The following is a 22,994-nucleotide window of genomic DNA, read 5'->3' as shown; positions in this document are numbered from 1 at the left end:
GTAAAGCTATTTAGGTGGTTCCTATTAGTTCTGCAGGCAGGAGGGGCTCTTCAATAGCTTGGCAGTCACTTTTTCAACCTCTATCTGCATGTGTATGCATGTCTGTGTGTTACAAAGAGAGACGCAGGGAGCGAGCAGTGCAGCTGAATTTAGAAAGTTATAGATGTTCTCATCAGCCCCATGCAATGCAGCAGAGATTCCTTCCAAAAGCCAAGGGAGCAGAGGCTGCAGACAACAGATGTGAGAGGGGTTCCCATAACTGTCAATTTTCAAAGTGTTTGCATTGAAAAGAGAGGAGGTGCTATTTTGATTGATATTTCAGTTGCAGTATATAAAGCAGAGGAATTCTTCTCACCCTCTGCTTGTCATACTGATCTGCACACTCTCTCAGCTGGACTTGGGGCTACTACTTACTGCATCTGAAAGGCTGAAACTCCCTGGGAATAAAGAGTTCTTGTAACAATGCCGGAACCCACCAAGAAAGATGGTAAGCATAGCAAATATTACCTGAACATTTCTTAATTACAGGAAAACTGAGTATGTGCACACACATACAAAACACTTTTTAGACCATCTTGTACATTTCAACAACAGTAACATCTAATAGTGAAAGCCTCATAAGATCATTACATCATGACAGATCGTTGATCCTTTTAAACTAAGAATACTTTCAGGTAGACGTATAAGGCAAAACTGCTTTGACCTCCAACTATTTTAGAGAATGAACAATAGCTTTACAGAGATACTAAGAAACTGCTTCATTGGGCACATACTGTATTCATTTTTAAAAGACTGCAGAATTTTTGCAGTGCAATCAATAATTTCTCTATAGGTAAGATATCTAGACTCTGGAAAACAAGGTATAAGCATTTCTTATGTTTTTAAAAAGCAGCATGTTGATATGCATTTCATTATTCTCTTGAAAATTAGGTTGTAAAAGTTATTCAGCAGAAAAGATATGTTCATGAAAGCTTTAAGTTTCTGATGAAAATGCATTCTATATGTCAAATGCATAAGTGAAGAATGTAATAAGTTTTTCTATACAGATCAAACTAGAATCATACATTTTGCCACACAGAAATTATTATTTTATGCTTCAGAAGGTTAGTTAAGGGAGGTAATACCAGCCCCTTCTTTGTACTATTAAGTTGACAGCAAACAAACTGATTACATAGTCTGATAGCAAGATACAAAATCATGTACATTGGAGGCTGTCCAAACAGATGAAAAAAAAAAATCAGGAACTATTAATTTATAACATTTTAAAAACTAGCATTTATTTTTTAGTATTTTGGAAATTTGAGCTAAATAAGCCTCTTATACTTGCAATACTTCTATAGCTCTTCAGTATTTTTTCGTTCAGGTTTAGACATTTTTGTTAGAAATTTTGATAACTGTTGTTTAGCATTGGTGATATTCACAGTTTCTAAAAAGCCACAAATGTGCAGATTGTATATGCGTTGAAACTACTGGCAAATAAGAGGTATAAAGACACATTCCCCAATGCATTCCCAAATGCAAAACTGAATTTAATCTTAAAGACAATCTTGTGGAAAGAATAGAAGTCATTAAATACCATTTGTTTCCCATCAATTCTGAAAGGTCTGATAAGCCCATGTGTGTAGTTTGAATAAGTACTTTTAAAACTGCCCTTTATCTAAAACTGACGGAAATTTTTTAAAAAAGATTTTAAACTGACCTATCAATAGAATTTGCTTTATTTGGAAAGTCTTTTTGAAATATATTCTATTTTTTGTGGAAGACGAGCAGAGCAGAGCAACTATCAGGAATATTAAACAGTTTAAGCATCTTGTTGGGGTGGGAACATGTGAAAACTAAACTTTTTGCGTGACTGAATATTAAGCAAGTAGTGTTGACAGACCAACACGATCATTTTATTTACTGGTCCTCCTCAGTGCTCGAGGACAATGATGGATGAAGTATCCATCCGAAAATAGTTACACCAAGTGCACGTATTAATGCTAGAGCCTAATCCTCTATATCAAACCTAGAGCCAAGCCACTTCTAGAGTGTCTTATTTGTAATTCAAATGATTTACACATGTATTAAGTGTCCTTTTTATCTGATCTGTTATTTGACTGGAAATTACACAGTGTAATCAGAATGCATTCTGTGACTGACATCTAAAAAAATAAAATAAAATAAAAATTAAATATTTCTGCACTTTCAAAAGATGTATGTTTTGGAGAAAAAATGGTTTGGAGGTTTGTGTTTTAAAGATTATTATTCTATTTAAGACTAGATTGTTTCACAGATGTTCTTACAATACAGTGAATATAAAAGTGATTCTGGGGTTGTGCTGTTATTGACTCTGAACCAAAATACCTTGACATTGGAACAAATATGTGACTTCTGATGAGTCAACATTGAGATACATAAACAAAATTGAAGCCTTATGTCCTGATGGAGCTAGAGTTCACAGATAGGAATGACCTCTGGAGAAGTGATAGGTACAGGTTGTACAGTGGTTCTTCTTCATTGCAGTCAGATTATTTGCAGCCACTAGCTAAAGGTGATAACAAACTTACACTAGTGTACTGAAGAGATTAGCTGCTTCCTAAAGATTTTTGATAGATTAAGAACTCACCTGAGCTACTGGCAGTACTTACTATACTAGTGCCAAGAGTGTTTGTAGTGGTACTGATGCTATTAATAGTACTGTACCAGTGCTACTACTGGTAGTAGCTCTACCAGTAAGAATTCAGATACTCAACTGTCCATCAGATGTCTGTTCTCAAGGTAATTTCCAATGTGCGAAGTATTGGAGACAATTAAGTAATAAAGATTATCTGTGGACTGACCACATTCTGGCAGGCACAGGTGGAAGGACTCCCTAAGAAACCTTTGTGGGCTGACTGCAGTAGAAAACGTTTCGGCATCACAGAAGTACCTAATCAGTATTTTGCTCATATTTCCAAAAGAAACAATCTACATGAATGCTCCCACACTCCTTATTCTCACAGGACATTCCAGTTAAAAACAGCGTACACAAGAGCAAGTAGCTGTGCAATCAGAAACTGGCTAACATTTGAATGTTAAGAAAATCTCAGCGTTACATTTTTTTGTCACTGCAGTCTCTAAAGTAAATAGATATTTCAGGCAGTGCTACAGGAAGCACTCAGGCTAGTTTTGTGTGGTGTTTGTTTTGTTGTTGTTGTTGTTGTTGTTTCGAGTCAAATGCTCTTTGAGATATTTTAAGATTATTAAATTACCAAAGTGAGAAATTTCTTGACTTGGTGAGAGCGTAGCCTCACAACATGCTCTTAACAAATAGGATCACCAAATTAAACACACCACTTGGCTTAGAGAAGGGTGTTGGAGCACTTCAGCCTAATCAAATTCGTAACTGTAGAACCAGCCTGATGTAAGGCCTTTACTGTACTCCTAAAGAGTCAAAGTCAAGCTACATCGGCTGTGGGCTCCTTGAAGTATATGGTCATGTCATTGTAAGATAGTTTTGTCTTGGTCTGTTTAAAATTTCACACTCGCAAGGCGAAGACTAAATCAATGGGTGTCCCATTAACTGATCCCAGCGGACGACTGGAATAAGACTGTGATGCCAAGGACCTTTATCAGTGCATTTAACTTTAACAGCCTTTAGTTTTCCTAGTGACTAATAAAATAACCCTCCCCCACATAATTACTTCCTGTAATTTATTATAATCAGTCAGCCAATCTTTCCTCTCGTCTCCTTTCCTTTTACCAATATTCCTAATAAGAGCTGCCCATTAATTAAGTGCCCTCTTAAACTGTCACAGGCCACGGCATTTGGATATGCTTTTGTAGAAGTGCCAAGTCTCTCAAGAGCAACGGTTGCAAACTATTTCTGGGCAACATCCCACAGGGACAGCTGCAAGTCATTCCCCAGTAGGCAGCTCTGTAAATTTGCCTTATTTATTCTCCCCAATCTAGGAAATAACTCATGGCCATGAGTTAAATGACCATTCCAGATTTCAAGCCAAAACATTTATCAACTGTCTGCCAGCTTCATTTTCTAAGGGTCTGCAAGCTCTGCTTGAACACTGCCTGGAGCAGCCACATACTGGCAAGGAATCAAAATAAAAAATCAGTGTGTCTACTTTTGCCAGTGCTTTAGTAGAACTCTTTTAGATCTATAAACAGCAGAGATTAAAAAGTTCTGAAGAAAGCTATGTGCAAATTTTGTCTGTTAGAATGGTGATCTTTGAAACACGAAGAAATTTGTGAAAGGAGGTAAACAAGTGCATCAGTAGAGACTGCTTTGAAGATGTGACAACAGTGTTCTCTCTGAAGAAGCCCAGTTGAAACAGCCGTTACTTTGAAACATGACCAGTTTTTTTCATCATATCTCTTCTGTAGTTATATTTGCATTATATTTATAGCATTTACATTATTTAATAGCACGATTAGGTATATCAAGATAACTGTGGCGCTAGTAGCCAAGTTTTATCAAGGTTAGTCATATAAATCATGTAAGTAGATATTTAAAGCAGTGTTCCAGAGGGAAATCAATCTCAGTATAAGGGATGGATAAAAATTAATTAAAGTGAGATTTATCTTAATATCAGATTTTCAAGACTAGACAATTTTTTGGAGGTGAACAAAAAGTTAAATGGAAATTTTGCTTAAGCATATGAATTTGGCTTTCACCAAAATTAACGTATCACTGCTGATCGAAAGTTTTCCTGAAAATTCAAGAACCCAGCATGTCAACATTGTATAACATTGCTTTGTGCTTTTCATGCAGAAAGTTGAACGTGTATTATCATTTTATTATGGCACCAAACCAGGTAGTGCAGCTGCTGTTGTCCTTGCTGCATAGACACATGCTTCAGCAAGGCACGAGGAAAGCATACAGACATTTATCTTCCGTCATTATCATTGCCCCTCTCCAGGACTGACTGTAAAATGCATTCCTATTATTTCTAACTACCTTCAGTTTTGGAGCCCAGTCACGCTCAAAACCAGGCCCATATGCATCATTTACAAGCACTGTATTAAAGTCACATGTACACAAATTTTGATGGGTGAGGGAAGGAGGAAACCCTAACCCCTTATCTTTTTTCTCTGACAATTCTTCAGAAAGCTTCTCTTCATCAGCTCTAACTAATAAATTCAGATCTCTTACAAATGGAAAGCAAACTTACTCCTTACTGTTATAATTAGCTCTACTGGTGTGGGCATTGCTCCCATCCCAAACTCTATAGAGCCCATGTCCTCCTGCATTGATCTTGTTGTATGTTAGGATCTGAGTTGTTCTTAGACCGTCTTTGCCCTCCCATAGCTAATTTCCAAGTGTTGCTCCCACACTTCCTTCTGAGATACTAGTCCATCTTGGATTTGTTCTTTGACCTTCTGCCTCCACTGCTCTGAAGTTTAAGACTACTTTTCCAATCAGATTAACTTGACTGATAGGAAAACAAACAAACAAACAAACAAACAAAAAAGTGGCAAAGACAAATCTCAAAACTGGATTTGGTTTGGTTTGGGTTTTTTATCTTTCTTTTTATTATGATGTAAATGAAGGAACTGCATTGATTTTTTTTCCTTATACAATGCATTGATTTTATTTTAATATTAGTGTAGGTGGATAATGCAAGATTGATCTGGTTTACTGTTGCTCTTACTGGAGTTGAAAATCTCTTCCATCCTGTGCAAAAAGCAGTACCTCTATGCACTGGAAAAATATTTAACATTGTCATACTAAAATCAAAATTCCATTGAGTTTAGAAGGAAAGAAAGGAAATGGCTTTTTAGCAGAGCAGAGGGTACTTGTACTTGGCAGAACTGAAATTAGCAAATGCTGCCTTTGTGCCTCCCTGTGCTGCACCTGTTGGGAAGATAAATAAAGGACTGCCCAGTTCTTTCCCCTCATACCTCCTAAATATATCACTTTAAGAGAGCTTAAAAACAAACAAAAAAGTGCTATAGTGTACTTCTAGTACATGAAAAACTGGATGAGTTTCTTCATTTTAGTTTTAAGAGATATATTAAATGAAATGGGAGATTCTGTGGTCACATAGCCAGGAAGAAAAAAATAACAGTGAACATGAACATGAACAGTCCTTGGGAAATATACATAGTACAACATAAAAGAATCTGTTTTTGGAAGGGACATCCAGGGCATTCTTTGAACAGAAAGCACAAAACAATTTTGAAGAGAAGTTATCTGAGTAAACTTTTCTTGGTATAGGGCCAAATACTAGACTCAGGAAAATGCAGAGATTCCAATGAACTGGACATCCTAATGTAATAACTGATAATTGATTTAGAGTGAGGGCAAAAAGTTTGCTCACATCCAGACACCAATGTGGCTTTGCGCTGAATATAAAAATGTGTAAAAGAAAGGATAAGGAAAGAGGATAGAAACATTAACTTCGGCTCTAAGTAGAGTTTTCTCGGTCTCACGGCAAGCAGCTTTGTCTCTTGAGCCTTCAGAACTGTGTAGCTGACTCACAGACACTTCTCATCCCCTCCATTCCCCTCTGCTGTCAGTCGCTACTGAAGTAACATTTCTGAAGACTCCCCCCAAAAAAGGTCTTTTTAGCCACTATTAGGCAACTGATATGATAATATTTGGATTTTTCTGTCTTTCACCAAGGGACTTTGATGTACTTTATCACCACCAGAAGATTTTATTCTTTGGTTGAGGAATTGTTGGTATTTTAGGAGTTAGGAAGAGACTGTCCTTTAAAATTTTTTATAAGCTTGCAATCATACAAAGAGCTTAATGTTCTCAACACTGCAATGGAAGGAGTCTGGGCTAGGAACCAGATACCCAAATGGAAGCGAGGGCAAGTGAACTAGGTGTCCCCACTGCCACCAGAGTTGCAGAGAGCAGGCCATTACAGTCAGGGGAGCCCAGACTGCTCTTCAGCTGACTACCCAGCAGTTGCCTAAACAGATGCCTACTGCCATATGAGACACTCTAGGATACAAGAAATATCCATGTGGGGCTGGCAGATATGACTCAGGAGATGAGATTGCAGATCTGCAACATCCTGGAGTGGCAGCTAGAAACCAGGAGGGTATGCTACAGAAACTGAGTGTTAGTGAACAATAAGGCTGCAGAGTTATTCTCTATAACTTGATCAATTAATGTTTAAGGATTTTCAGCAACAGACAGTTTTATGAGAAGAGAAGGGGAGTGTTCCATTCCAGCATTATTTGCATGTGAGACTAGGACTCATTTTGCATGTGGGACTCTGCCTACATGAGCATTTGGGCCCAGATTCCTCGGAGCAGAGGAGAGTGCACCCTTCTGTAATCTGCTGGGTGCACTGATTAGCTGGGTAGTTGTTAAAAAAAAAGGTGCTACTACTGCCACGTTTTTGTGACTTGGGAGATCCAGCTGCTTTTACTTGCTCTGCTTTTTATAAGAAAGTGTTATTATATTTTTGTGCACGGCTAAGATGAATGTTTAAATCAACTCAAAATGAAATTTATTTTTTATATCACTGAGGAAAAAAAAGTAAATTACATTGCTGTTCAAATCAAAATTAACTGATTTAACTCCCCTAAATTTTGCTCAATTCCTAAAACAGCTTTAAGCTTTTAAATGAATGAGTGTTTACATCAAGGACATTTCAAGCTATGAAGGACAAACACTTTTTATGTTTAATAATGAAATATTTTTTAATATTCTGCAATGTGTTCAACAAAACACATGCAGAATTAGGAATCTCCATGAATTCCAATTTCTGGAAGTTCCTCTCCTTAATTTGTCATGCATAGTTTTAGCTCTTTGAGCTCACTGAAAGAGTGGATCAGCAAAGACAAAGGCTCTTATAGAAGAGAGTGAATTAGAGCCAACATTCAGTTCTGTGCCTGAAAAGGTTGTATGGCTTCAGAAGCCATTCTAGCAAGAAGGTTTTGAAGGCAGTTTCAGTCAACCTTCTCTGCTTCCTGAGACATTGTAGGGACAGATACGAAGTAACTGTGGATTTCAGAAATATGAAGATAGATAGATTTCTGCTCAGAGACCTCTCAGAACCTGGAAAAATGCAGCATTCTCTAAACGGAGTGGTTTCTCTCCCCCCTTCTCCATGTCAGTATTGCTAATGGCATCTCCAAAGAGCAGTCAGTGGGACTCAGGCTATGCAGTGCAGGATGGCTTTCATCCACACTGCTTAGAACTGCCTTCTGAAGAAGACAGTCACACACACAACCCCTTACTTGGCCCAGTGCCCTTACGTGCATTTTCAATTAAAAGTGCCAAAACAACCTGTGGCCTCTGCTGCAGTTAGCCATGATGGTTTAGATGTCATAACACTGAGACGTTGCATGCCCTGCTGTGGGGTTTTGCTGGATGGGGGTTGATTTAGGATGTTACACCTTCTAGAGAAGTGTCAGCACATTGTTTAACAGACAGTCATCTATGGCACAGTCTCAGCTGTGCTGCCTGTAGAGAGCATCGAAGGAGTAAACCATTCAGAAAACTGCCTTGTCTTGGAGGAAATTTATTTCTTCCAAGGAAGACCCTCAGGAGCAAGGTAACTTGTGAGTGTGTTGGTGAATGTGACTGTCATGCAGTGCAGAGAGTGGCAGTACCGGGACATGGAAACATGGCTGGGTGACTCATTTCGCAGCTGAGAGGCCCCCCCCCATGTCATCTCCATCTTCCCCAGGGCATAGAGATGCCACAGCGTGAAGGGAATCCTACTGTGTCTTGCACCAGTGGGACATGTTCAAAACAGTCATCGCTCTCCCTTCACTGGAGATTAGGAAATATTTCTTACATAATTTTCTATCCTCTGGCCCTATGTCCAATTGAAAATAGCATGTGATATACTTCTCAAGGCAGTTGCCCTTGTGTGTGGTGGCTACAGCAAGTTATTTTGATCAGGTGATTATTACAAAAAGCTCTGTTCTAATTTAATTCTCCATAGGATCAAATGGTGGTTTTAGTGAGTGTCTGAAAGCATTCAGTCACACCATGATGCTTCCTGAGAAGCATCTGTATTAAAATACACACTCATCATGACTTACAGTCTCAGAATACCTTCCTAATTTTGGTCATAAATGCCAAGAGTAGGTTGTAGTCACACACAGACACAGATGAAGAAAGGTTCCCTTTCCATACAGATTTATAATTCGATGAGTAATATGCATGGCCATGAACTGCAGAGATATTTGCTCCACTTCTTGTTATAGAACCAACTGGACTATAACATCCTAGGCACCAAACAAAAGTAAATCACACAGTAGCTCAGACTGTTTTTTTTTTTTTTCCTTCAGTGGGAGCCATGCCTTGCACAGCCAGAATGCAAACCCAGTCTGAAAGCCTGTTCCACATTTTGTCTTCTCTCAAAGCCCTGAAGCTGTGATGAAATTAAATTGAACACAGTTGCAGCTAAACCTGAAGAAGACTCCAAATGAAAAACTTACTGGTTCAGCTGATGGGCTAGGTCTTTCTTCTTAATCCTCACCTACTCCAACATGCTAGCAGACTAGAAAGAGCAGTAGGACACAGTTGTTGAATGGTTGTTGAATGTCTTTGGACAGTTTTGTGTTCATTTTCATCACTTTCTGCCACAGGATCTTTTTTTGTGCAAGAAAAGTGCACAAGTTATGTTCCCTAGCAGCAGTTCCAACTGTTCTATAAAGAAGAAATCTTCCCCTTACCAGTGCTGCTTTGTAGCAACATTAGGATTCTCAGAATCTGGGCAGATTGTGCTAGTTTGGTAGGGCCTTTCACTATTTTTTGACCTGTAATAAAACATTTCAAGCCATTTGCACATCTGAACGTACATGACATTACATTTCTGGCCCTTTTCAAGAGCTTTATTAGCTTACAGTACAACTAAAGAATTATTGTTCCTACCAAAAATTACAGAAAACTTTTAAACCTTGGTGATGTGGAAAATGTCTCTAGCTAGAGATATCTAGGAACAGACACACAAGAAATGCCATGCAGATCGAGTAATTCACTGACTAATAGCTTCTGGGTCTCGTGCTGCGATATTCACATAGATGCAGATATACATATACACACCATAGCACACTTGGTATCATCTGTTTTTATAAGAACTTAGTATCTAGGCCAAAAACCTTATTTTAGACCCAAAGAGAAGCAGTAATACCAATGGAGGCTGTGGCTGCCACTCCTCCACAGATGCAGACTTCAGTGAAGGCACAGAGGGTCAGATGCCTGATGACATTTTTTCCATGGCATTCCCTCCAGCGTTACTAATCTTTCATCTAAGCTTTCCTTAGCCCTATTTTTAAAGGGGAAATCTGACCTCTGTCCTCTGCCCCTTTTTCTTTGCCCTTGTTTTGCATTTCCATGTTTTGCAGTGAGGGCTTTTTCTCTTATCCAAATGAAAAAGCTTTTTTAGCTGGACAGAAAGTATATTCAGTAAGCTGTGACTGTTATTCACAGCAACATCTCAAATGCATTCTGCTGTGATGCCTTGTAAAAAATTTTCTTTTATACATAACCGACATTTTGATGAGACCCTTCGCAGTTGGTCTGCAAACATCCTCTAATATAAACCAAGAAAGTGGATGCAAATACCCTCTTTTTCATCTTGATTGAAGAGAGAGAAATAAATTCAACTCTGTTGGTTACCCTAAAGGCGAATTAAATTATTTTTTTAAGTGAAAGCTTAAAATTCTCAGTTTTCTGATATTTTATCTTCACTACTTCAGAATGAGATCGAGAGGTAGAAAAATTAACTGTATTAACATGGAGTGATATATGTAACTTAGCATGCCTAACAATCACAAAGGGGCATATGTGACTGTCATGTATATAAACATTGGTGTGTGATCCACCAAAGATTTGCCTAGTGCCACATGTCTGCAATACCTTAGATCCCCTAAATGTTTACCTGCAGAAAAAGTCCTTTCTCCCTCCACATGTGCAAAATACTCTCAAATGTTTTACGGTGCAATGCTTAATTCCAAACATCTGAGCCACAATAAATATCCATATGCAATCATACTTACAAAACAAAAACAAAAACCAAAAGCAAACCAGAGAGACAGAGAGAGAAAAAGAGAGAGAGAACTCCCAAGGTCAGTACACAGAAATGCCATTAACTAAGTTTCTTCTTTTTAAGGTAGATTCTGATTCTTTTAGTGTTTGGCATCAGCAACACTGCAACTCTGATACAAACATTTCCTGAATTACCAGTTAATTTTTTTTTGAAACGTTCTGCTCCAGATTTAGTTGCAAATCATCTTTGGATGCCATGTAGTAGAACAATGGCACTCACAAAAAACAGCAACCCCTAGATTTCGTAGCCCACGAACATCAGTTACCCTTAGTAAACTAAGAAAGTGGATGCTACTACCCTCTTTTTCACCTTGAGTGAAGAAAGAGAAATGAATTCAACTGTAAAGCTACAAATGTTGGCTTTTTTTTCTTTATCACAAGCCTGATGAATGCAAATTAGTATTGTTAGCATCACATAGACATACGTAATGTGTTATTAGTGATGCTATTTGAAATGATCTCTAATCACCTACATGCCTGATGGCCTTGGGCCACAGTTCCTTGTTACAGAACTTGTAAGACATTGTCTCTTAACAGGAGGTTCAGTACTAAAGTACAGATGGCAGGAAACTGTTCTTATCTGAAGGAAGTCTGAGAAGACTCTTCCGTCTTGAAAAGATCACAGAGTATCAGATTATCTGTCACCCACTGTCAAATAGACTCGAACCGAATGCTTTTCTTATTTGGTATTTGGACACACTGTTGACACTATAGTACTTATTACTTTGACAAAGAGCTGATAACAAGCTGAGAAATTCATTCCTGGGGGAATCCCAACGTTTTCATCTTGTTTTTAGTGAACCTCAAAGAAATGTTGATGTTTTAAAAAACTACAAAATGGGAATACCAGCAGATTTTCATTTTAAATTGTTGATGTTTCACTCTGAAATTTGATTAAAATGACACCTATCAGCACATCTCAATAGTTTCCTTGTAATTTGCTGAAATATGTTACGTGATTCATATCACCACAGTCCTATGCTGATGCTCTCATTTCCCCATAACAGTCAAGTGGAATGGTTCCCCACTGACAGGCACATACTCTCATAACTCTCAGGACCAACCTGGGAAAAGTGCACATGAGATGTAGTCCTCTCTGTGACTCAATCTAGTTACAGAGAGCATCAGGTCCACAATGTAACTCCCATAAAACAATAGTGTGAATGATTTCATTGATTCAGAGTGAAATATTTCAGGATATCTTAGCAAGAAAGATGTTGAGGTTTAGATCAAGAAGGAGTGAAGACATTTTACAAATTAGGAAAATAGTTCCTAATCTGGTTAGGAAATTATCTCATGATCTGAGAGGAAGTTCTCGCGGTTAAGTACCCATCTATTAGAAAGGCTGGAAGGAAAACCCAGGGAACTAGAGGCCTGTCAGTTTGACTTCAATGCCAGCGAAGGTTATGGAGCAGATTAGCTTGAGTGCCATCACACAGCACATAGAGGACAACCAGGTGATCAGGCCCAGTCAGCAGAATTTCATGAAAGACAGGTCCTGTTTGACTAACCAGATCTTCTATGACAAGGTGACCCATTCAGAGGATGAGGGAAAGGCTCTGGATGTTGTCTACCTAGATTTTAGTAAAGCTTTTGACACTGTTTTCCACAGTCTTCTTCTGGAGAAACTGGCTGCTCATGGTTTGGATGGGTGTATGCATCACTGGGTAAAAAACTGGCTGGGTGGCCAGGCCCAAAGAGTTGTGGTGTTTGGGGTTACATCCAGCTGGAGGCCAGTCACTACAGGTGTCCTCCAGGACTCAGGATTGGAACCAGTTCTCTTCAATATCTTTGTCAGTAATCTGGACAATGGGATCAAATGCACCCTCAGTAATCTTACAGATGACACCAAATTGGATGGGAACGTTGATCTGCTTCAGGGTAGGAAGGCTCTGCATGGGGGGGTTGGATGGACTGGACCGATGGGCCGAGGCCAACTGTATGAGTTTCAACAATGCAAAGTGCCAGGTTTGGGGCACAACAACAATGCTACAGGCTGAGGGAAGAGTGGCTGGAAAGCTGCCTGGTTGAAAGAGACCTGGGGGTATTGGTCAATAGCTGGCAGAACATGAGCCAGCAGTGTGCTCAGGTGGCCAAGAAGGCCAACAGCACCCTGGCTTGTATCAGAAATAGTGTGGCCAGCAGGACCAGGGAGGTGATTGTCCCTCTGTGCTCAGCTGTGGTGAGGCTGCACCTTGAGTACTGTGTTCAGCTTTGGGCCCCTCACTACAAGAAGGACATCGAGGTGCTTGACAGTGTCCACAGAAGGGCAATGAAGCTGGTGAAGGGTCTGGGGAACAAGCCTTACGAGAAGCGTCTGAGGGAACTGGGGTTGTTTAGCCTAGAGAAAAGAAGGACCAGGAGACATTACCACTCTCTACAACTACCTCAAAGGAGGTTGTAGCAAGGTGGGGGTCCATCTCTTCTTCCAAGCAACAAGCGATAGGACAAGAAGAAATGGCCTCAAGTTGTGCCAGGGTGGATATTAGAAAAAGAAAAATCACTGAAAGGACTGTGAAGCATTGGAACAAACCGCCTGGGGAAGTGGTTGAGTCACCATCCCTGGAGGTATTCAAAACACATGTAGATGTGGTACTTAGGGACATAGCGTAGTGGTAGATTTGGCCATTCTAGGTTGATGGTTGATGATCTTAGAGATCTTTTCCAACCTAAATGATTCTATTATTCTACAATCTTTTGAAATAATTGCCCTGACAATTTTATTTCTGAATTTTATCCTGTAACTGAAAGTGCAATTGTCATTGAAAATATATTGTTAAATTTGAATAATAAATTAATGTAGTTCCTGAGCAGCACTTCTTTGTTTTCTGAAGCATTTAATCTAATAACCTTTAGTCTACTTTATCATGTTTTGCAGCTTTCAGAGAGGAAGTTAGCACAGCTCCGTGTACTGCTGTCATTGGTATCATATCGTGGTGCCTTTTGCTTTCACTTTTCCCCATGGCATCTCTTGAACTAAGTGAAAGTCTTTGCTTTCACATAAAAAATAAAAATAAAAATTACCAAACTATTGCAACGAAAGATATGAAACCGAGAAAAACATCTATCTATTGCTATATTTTTTTCACATGGTCAAACTTTTCTGATGAATGACTTAATTGCTTTTAGTAAATACATAACAAGGATGAATTAGATTTGGGATATTTAAAGCAGAATTTCACTTGGCTGTACTAGGAGTCATTTTGAAAGCTAGATTTCTTATTAGCATCTGAAACCAGAAATAAGTTATAAGTATAAGCAACTTATTACATAGAAAATATTTTGCAACATTCCATGAATTTAAAGAAATCAAAGCTGTGCTGTGTTCATACATTTTGTGTCTATGCAGAAAAGACTGTCTCCCAAACACTGGAGATAACAAAATCTGCCTTTCCACAGATTTGTGTATTTTGATCCTGAAAATACTAAGACGTGGATTATTAAATTTTGACATATGAGCCAAATTACTATTTTTTAACGTGAAGACAAGAATCAGACCTGCTCCTTCTCCTCCTTACTGTGTAGAAAACACACTGGGGCTGGGATCACACAGGCAGTGATGCTGGACATATGCAATGTTGTTAGCCAGCAGCGCCACTTACGGGTCACTAGCAAATACAATACAGACCATCAGGTTTAGGAGCAGTGTGGATCAGCTTACAGGCCTTAATGGGACTTTTTTAACATACACTATAAAAAAGGCAGTGTGAATACTCATGAACTATAGCATAGTGGGGGTGGTTCTGCAGAGCTTCCAGTGCACCTACAGCCCCTTCTTAAAACAGAGTAAGAAAAAAATCTGTGCTAACTGTTGAGACTTAGTAGAGCTCCAGGCTTTCAGGTATGAAACTGGAGCGGTATCTCTCTGAGCTTGGGAAGCTCAAATCAGGTACTTCAGGGCTCTATTACTGTTGCTCTTACAAAGTAAAAATAGGAGATTTACTGCTATTCTTTAGACATAGACTGTTTAACTGGAGCCAGAAGCATGCAGTACATTAAATAAATCAACATTAAAGAACCGCTCAGATCATCAAGAATAGGTAGGTGATGAATATAAGAGTTTCTGGAGTACGGAATCATTTTGAATTTATGTTAAATTACTGATACATAAACTGAAATGGTGTCATAAATGGTGTCAAAAAGTTTGAGGGCCTCCTTCATGGAGCATATCCTTTGCTACATTTAGTAGGAAGAAGCTGACTCTGGGTTCCACAGTTTTCACTATGAAAATATTGTGACAAAAATATCAGCTAAGAGTTTTTTTCAGTGACCTTTGGGATTGCATAAACCACATTTTATCACAAGTTTTGCAATTATAGTTCAAAATAAAATGTTTTTATTTCCAACCTTAAAAGTAAAACCTACCATGGCAAGACATGGAATAAAAGATCAATCGGTATAGTCACAGACCCATGCCTGCAGAATTTTTCAATGGCTTTGCAGGTACAGCTGTGCTGATAAACCCTTCCCTTAAAGGTACAGTCATGATGGCAAACAACACATCTCAGCAAAGTTCTTCTGCTGTGTAGGTAGTGTAACCAGCAAAGGTTTGCCCACAAGATTTTTCAGGATAGATAGCATCACAAAAATTTCAGTTTTGGAAGTTAAAAAACAGGACTTTGTTTTTCATGATGGAATAAGTTAGAAAACTGCTTAATGGGGAAAAAAAAATCAAAACCATGCATGGCCCTCAAATTGTAGTCTACTTCCAGTCTGTGATCTGTGAGGTACAACCATGAATTTTATTTTTTTTCTCTCTTAGTTGCACAAGTGCTCAGCAGTCTTTTTTTTTTTTTTTAGTGGATTTATCTATTTTAAACAGTCAACTCTTGGCAGCTGCCTACTTCCCAGTTACAGTACATATGCAACTTCAAGCTTGCCAAGGAAGTCTTGCACCATCTGATGAGGGTGCTGACTGCTGATGACTACCTCCCTCCTACCAGAGATGAGATATGTTTTATTGTTGTTGATGTTGTTGATTTCTTTGTTTTTTTGCACAGCTCCTCAAGTAGATCTATAACCTGTTGCTTTGGTGTCTGCTCCACAGAATTCAATATTATTGGGCATTTCATTCCAACTGTTCACCCAGTTTTTCAGTCCTTCTTAATCAGGGAACATTCTGCATTCAATATATGATAGTTTGATCTGAACCCATGGCCCCTAAAATCCAATATAATTGGAAGTATACAGACATTTCTTGAAACAGAAGTATTGTAGGTGAGATTGTGTGTGGGGACTAATTATTATTCTTCATTTTGGTTTTCTTTACTCCCCACAAGCTGAAACTCTTTAGGAATGGTTTTGAATTTTAATCATATATAAACCTAAATCTAAAACTAAATACTAAGTTTATTTCTGCTCCATTCTCCACCTGAAGATGCATCAGTGGATTATGAAACTTTTAATTGCTGGAATATACAAATAATTTCAGCTTCAGTGAACATGCTGACTTGTTCAATTTTTTGCAGTAAGAGATAGCATTTAACCCAAGGTTACTGCTTTTATATCTAACCAGAAACAGTCACAGAGAGCCAAAACAGACAGCCCAATCTGCCTAAATCATCATTAAAACTGGTAATGGAAAATAGAAATATATTAATAAATTTTATCAGTCTGATTCCATCATATTTTTGGTCACAATAATACTAAGGTAGGCAAGGCATGAGGGCACCATTGCTTTTTAACTTTACCCTTTTAGACTGAAGTTTATACTAAAGTCCAAACCATTTTTGCTCCTAGGACCTAGGACTGAAATGTGGTTGGAATGTTTTCTGTAGCTTTATTTTAAAAGTAACATAGAAAATGCCCATGGGAATTCTAAAAAATAAGGTAATGATTTCAGCTGGGATTATAGCTTACTGCTTCCACTCAGATTGGGAACTGTCTATAAAATTTATATGCAAGTAACAGTATTTCTCTGTGGATAATTCAAACTCATGAGGCAGAGGGAAGACCCTGTCTGTATGATTGTGTTTCTGTTTTGCAAACTGCTAACTATTCTACTTTTTATTGATAAGAATAGATATTTACTTCAAGTTAAGTCCAACTGAATGCAATAGGAGAACTTTTATTGATTAGAAATTATTTTGGATCAAGCCGCCTGTCTCCCAGCTCATTTAATCTGTGGTCTCCTAAGACTACTGTTTACCAATGAAATGCTCATCATGCTCCATTAATGCCTATGGTTTTGTTGAGCAAGATTCTGTTTTCCAAAAGACGAGGCTATGGCTTTCAATCACATCACTGATGACCCTGTGACTCTCTACTGGCCTGGGTGAAGTGACCTATAGATAATGGTCAAATCATTTTGAGTTATTTATCTTCTCCAGAGTTTTGGTTTGGTTTGGTTTGGTTTGGTTGTTTGTTTTTCCAGGAATGTAAGCAGTAGTGAAAGCAAGTAGCTTTCCTACTTTTCTCTGTTGATTGTCTGGACATGAGGTTTGTCTGGCAACTGTTCCACATCCTTGGTCCTTCCCTGCCCACCAATTTTGGTAGAGCACTTTCTGCCCCCAGAGAAAGCAATGTGCCACAAACGCAGTTCTAGTGTTTTTTAGGGACTGCACACAGAGAAGAATCCTTACATACAACAACTGCATAAGGGTTGCAGGGAGCCATGTTCTCTCCCCAAACTAGTATTTTGTCTATTTTTGTTTGACGAGCAGAGTCAGCACTTTAGGAATGCCTACGTAATAGTTATATTTGTCTGATCCCTTGAAGCTATGTCCACAAGCTTAATCCACCTACTTAAATTTGACACAAGTTGACAGTCCTTTGTGACAAAAAGCATTAAGTGATTATCCTCGTGCTCTTTGACATATGAAAGTCACTTTAATATGCTGCTGTTACACAGACAGATATCATACCTGTATCCATGGTGATGCAGTTACAGTCCTGGTTTCCCTTTCAGGTAAATGGGAGTAAGCCCTCTGGTCAGACTGGGTGAGATCCTGAATCCTTTGGCTGTTCCAACCAGAGTCTTTGCTGGGTTATAACCAATCTACATTTAACTGCAGGAAGAAATAAATGCAGGAGACTTTCCTCCTCCCTCTTGTGAATGTTCCAGCCCAGGGACAGTGAAACGCTATCTTTAGACTTTGTGCAATCCCTTATTTAATGCTCAAGGTCATTTTCTTCACCTAAGGGGCGGATGTGTATGTGAGGGGGGGTATGCATTACTCTTTTTTTCAATACCATTGAGCATTCTTCTTAAGGCTACCCAAAACAAACCTGGTCATGAGCACAGAGTCACAAGATTAGAAGGATTATACAGCCAGACCTCTTTGCCAGTATGCTGGAGATAACCTGCAGCTCTCAAATGGTCTGAACTGCAAGACTTGGGATACTTTGACTTCAGCACAGTAGTAAAGTAGGACCTGGGAACTGTTTTAGAACTGTCAGCATGCCTCATTATGTTTACACTCCAATGTGAAAAGTAATATATATGATGTCAGGGAGTTTCTATGCTTGTTGCTGTCACAGAAGCCAGTGGAAGTGGGAATTTAGAGACTTTGAAAACTGGCCACTACACATAAGCACCCTGTCAATTCCCTGCCAAAGCATCTTGTGGTTATTGCAGGTCAGATGTCAGTGCAGCCAGACCTAAAATGGAATTGGAGTTTTAAATAATGATAGTCCCAATTTAACATGGTTCTTAAGCATTTCCATAACTTTAGCACATGGGTAGTCTCATGGAACTTTTAAAAACAGTTATGTATTATGTATAGCAAGAGACTTTATGTCTTATTTTGTCTGAAAAACTGAAGATGGAAAAAGTGGGACAGTGATGGAAAATAGTTGGTAATGGGTCAAATTGCATCTCCTGCTGATTTTCACGGGTGTATGTGCGCATGCATAATTATAAATCACACATAAAAATCTCTTGGCTTTAAGTGCTCATATCCTATGTCAAACTGGATCCTGAATGCATCTCATAACATGGATGAGACATGAAAGCATTTCTGGAGATGCTTTCCTAAGTGACCGTTGTGTTTTCATTTTATTTGCTAACTGCACTTCTTAATATGTTATTTTTTCTTAGCAGTCACGTAGAATGTACTGATAATTCCTTTTCTTATTGTAGACATATATAGTCAGCTGCTTTACAAGTTTCAAATCCAACAAATAAATCAAGATCTGTGTTTAGCACAACACAACTCACTGAAATGCAAGATTCTTGGCTCCTTAAATAAAGAAGTACATAGAAGAGATCATCACTTCTTGTCTTAGGAGCTGCAAGACAGAAAATAGCTTTAGTTGCTTAGTAGAAGACCAAGTTCACATTATGATATCAACCCAGTTGTTTATTGGACCTTCAATGGGTTCTTTTCCCTGTAGCTCAAGAGGCTTGATCCAACCCAGTGAAGAATGGTGCTTCTCCTAAGGGGCAACACTTTCTCCACCATCAGCCCCCTGACATTGCATTGACAGAGCACCATATTAGGCAACATGGCTGTTGAGAATAGCATTTGGGAACTCCAGTGAGCATGCCTCCTAGAGAAAGACCACAACAGTAAGCTGCTGGTTGAGTGCACAGAGCCCTTTCCTAGCTGACAAGCCTGTTGCAGAGGTCAGCCAGAGAGGGCTATCATTCTCTGGGGAAGTGGAAATTACTCAGTGCTATTAATGTTTTTTTCCTGGCTGTCCTCGGGAATGGAACTCTAAGCCAAGCATGACCATGAAAGGGGTTGCACATGGCCAAAAGATTATGTTGAAGTATCTTCCACGTCTTTGCCACCTCCAATGCCTGGAACCATCTCCCTTCCTTTTTTGCCTCCCATTCCAAACTTCAGGTCTCTCCCCTCAGCTCAGTTTTCCTAGCAATAGCCTGAAGCCTTGAACTGTGGTTTCAGAAAGAAACCACTGACTTCCAGGACTGGCTTCAACCATCTTCCCATGACAGAACTGCAGAAGAGTTGAGGCTGGAAAGGACCTCTGGAGGTGGTCTAGTCCAACCTCCCTGCTCAGAACAGGGTCAAGTAGAGCATGTTGCCCATAACATTGCTCAGCCTTTGAGTACCTCCTTGTATGTCTGCATATGTGAGATTGAGTTTGGACTATAATAATAGTGGTTTAAGTCTGGCCTGCACTGTAGGTTTTGGATAACACTTGTGCCTAGTGCTAGGTAAGCCAGGACTGCAAAGATGTGTGATTTCTGACCAACACCACTGTATGACAGGAGACTTTGCATATTTGTAAAAATGTACAGTGGTCATAATATCAAGTTTTGGTCACAAAGTGTGACTATATTATATCACTGCAAAGCACTGCTTTGTGGAACAGCCATATCTAAACCTTGAGTGTATAGTACACTGATAGGTTTATACTGGCAAAAATGTTTCTAGGAGGAACATGTATTTATTTATACAGTATACTAAAGATAGCGACTATGTCTAGTTCACTGTGTTGAGTTGATTGCTGCCTTTAATTATAACTAAATGTTAAGTGTGATTTTTCTGACAGCAAGATAAAATCTTCTACAAAATAAGACCTGTGACATAGCTGGTTTTGAACAGAATACAAAGTTATGCCTATTTTTTCCTGGAAAAACATTCACACTTGCTAAACTACTCTTATTATCTGTTGATAATTAGTAGCAACCCAAATGGGCAATCTTTTATAAAAATCATCAATAAATGAAACAATTTGAGTGAAAACAATTAAAAATGCACTTACTTTGAGGACATAGCAGGCCATGAAATAACTAAAAATGAATGAAAAACTCAAGGGAAGTCCCTCAAAACACTCATAACCCTGCCATCTGAGACTGGATCAGTGAGCTGGGGAGAATTTTCTAATTCAGTGGTAGTAAGAATACTCCCTGTTTCTAGCAACCAAATTTCCAAAAGATAAGTATAATTTCCAATAATTTCCAATATTTTCTGCTATTACTTTTTCATACAAGAAAAAGACTTCCATACCACAGAGATGAGATTCTATTCATAGCGGGCGCTGTCAGAAATTTCATGATAATGAAGGGGTGATGTTCTAAAAGGTATTTTTCCATATGGAAATTTTCATACTGTCCTAGGCCACAAAGAAAAATTTACTATGTTAGTAGGTAGAGCAGTAAGACAAATTGCTATAAAGCTAAACTTTTTTTTTTTTTTTTTTCTCCTAATGAGACTCTGTGTCTGCTGGACTTTAATACACATTTTCCTTTTTATTCCATGATAAGTGCTGTGACCAGGCTTACAGCATTGAGCCCTTTCCCTCTAGTGAGGGATTCTGTTTGGACCCTCTACAACAATTTGTTATAGTGTTTGTGTATGTGACTGGAAGTTCCTAAAGCATATCACTTTCACACACCCAGCTTAAAATTATCTTTGCACTAAAAGCATTTCTCCCTTTTAAGCATTACATGAATTTGTTAAGAATGAAAAGTATGTTTTCATTATATTTAGACCTGTGTGCAAAGGAACAGCCTTACCAGCATTTCTGTGTGACAGAAATTGAAACTTTATTTCCTGAACATGAGCTGAGATGGGGTTCCAAATGTTAATGCCCATAAGATGACAAAAGCTAGTATCAGCCTTCTACTATTACACTTGAGGATTTCACCCTTCTAAATCTTTGCTTGTTGCAAGTAGTTGAGCTGTAAGTCAATAGACTTTCTCCAATAAATATTCCATTTTCAACCAGTCTAGAGTTCTTATGCTTTTATAGGTTGACAATAAACTTCCTTTAACTGTTTAAAAATTAAGCTTTATCCAGTTAATTTGTTCTTGTTTTCAGATCAGAGCACATGACATCCCAAAGGATAACATTAAAATAGGATAGAAAGTCTACCTTCTGTATTACACAAATGAAAAGGGAAGTGATTTAGATCAAAACAAACAAACAAACAAAACCATAAGTGAAAAAAAAAAAAAAGAAAAAAAAAAAGAAAAAAAAAGAAACGAACTAACTGTAGGTTCTACACAGAGCAGCTGGACTGATATTTTTTACTTTCTGCTTGCACTGAACACTGAACTCTAGATCTGATGTTGTGGTGAAAATGAGGTCTCTAGATTCTCTGTACGTGATCCTTCTCAATTAATGTATCCATTACACTTCACGGTTAAAGACCTGTCAGGTACTATCCCAGTTGATGGAAAATTTGCTCAAACATTAAGGTATCATCTGACAAAAGTGTATCAGTTATGATGTTGGCTTAGTAAGTTGTAGATTTAAGTACAGGCTCAGAACCATTTGACTTTAACAAATCAAACCCAAACTTGAAATTCAATTTGCATTCCATGATATTCCAGAGCTGTCCTAAAGCAAAACTGCCTAAACGCACTAGGGTACACCTATGCAAATTATTATGGAAACATGCATGTAGATAAGTATTATATATCTCCGGACTGAACAAGTTCAATTCCCTCTTTTCAAAGAATATAAGCTTTAGGCTTCTGACCATGTCATTCTGAAGATGCCAAGTATCACCTGTGTGAAAGCCAACAAAATCTGAGAACTGCAATGAATTGATTAAACCAAACTGTGTCCAAATTCAAAAACTATACACCAAATATACAAAAACTATTTGCTTTTCTTGAAGCTCAATAGCTGTCTTCTTTCTTCATTTTTCAGAGACTGAAACTGAAAATGCACCACCACCTCCAGGTTAGTGTAAAAAATGCTAATTGGTGCTGTAATACTAACAGGAGAATTGCATGAGATTAGATACTGCTTAGACATACCATGTTTTGTGTTTGTTGTCCTTTTGAAAGTAAGAAGCCAGTAAGAATGGCAAGAAAGCCTGCCCAAACATTTGTGTTGACTTTTCAGATTCAGTTTTTCTTTGGGAGAGACCAGATATTTGCATAATGATGCAAATGAACATTTTCCTGTATATGTCCCTTCAGGGTACAGGAAAATGATGACTGCTTAAATTCTGTAGCTAAATTATGCAGTCTTCTTTGATGCCGAACAACATCTAATTACCTAAATATTCCTTTCCATTTCCCGATGAAGGTACAATGTGAGCAAAGATGACAGAATCAAGCATTGGATTAAT

The 22,994-nt window shown here is 38.4% G+C and overlaps 1 protein-coding gene across 4 annotated transcripts in view; it reads left to right on the top strand.

Moving 5' to 3' along the window:
* The first annotated feature begins 270 nt into the window (after window positions 1-270).
* The window catches only part of MYBPC1 (myosin binding protein C1), an 80,972-nt gene continuing 58,248 nt past the window's right edge, over window positions 271-22,994 (top strand). For all 4 annotated transcript variants that reach the window (XM_040544943.1, XM_040544942.1, XM_040544944.1 and 1 more), the window contains exons 1-2: window positions 271-487; window positions 22,568-22,600. In XM_040544943.1, the coding sequence (XP_040400877.1) occupies window positions 463-487; window positions 22,568-22,600 (58 nt within the window). In that variant the 5' untranslated portion in view covers window positions 271-462. The remainder of the gene's footprint in view (window positions 488-22,567; window positions 22,601-22,994) is intronic.

Source organism: Cygnus olor, chromosome 1 (assembly GCF_009769625.2).
Source record: "Cygnus olor isolate bCygOlo1 chromosome 1, bCygOlo1.pri.v2, whole genome shotgun sequence".
Classification (NCBI taxonomy): domain Eukaryota; kingdom Metazoa; phylum Chordata; class Aves; order Anseriformes; family Anatidae; genus Cygnus; species Cygnus olor.
This window is presented reverse-complemented; position numbering and strand designations above follow the sequence as displayed.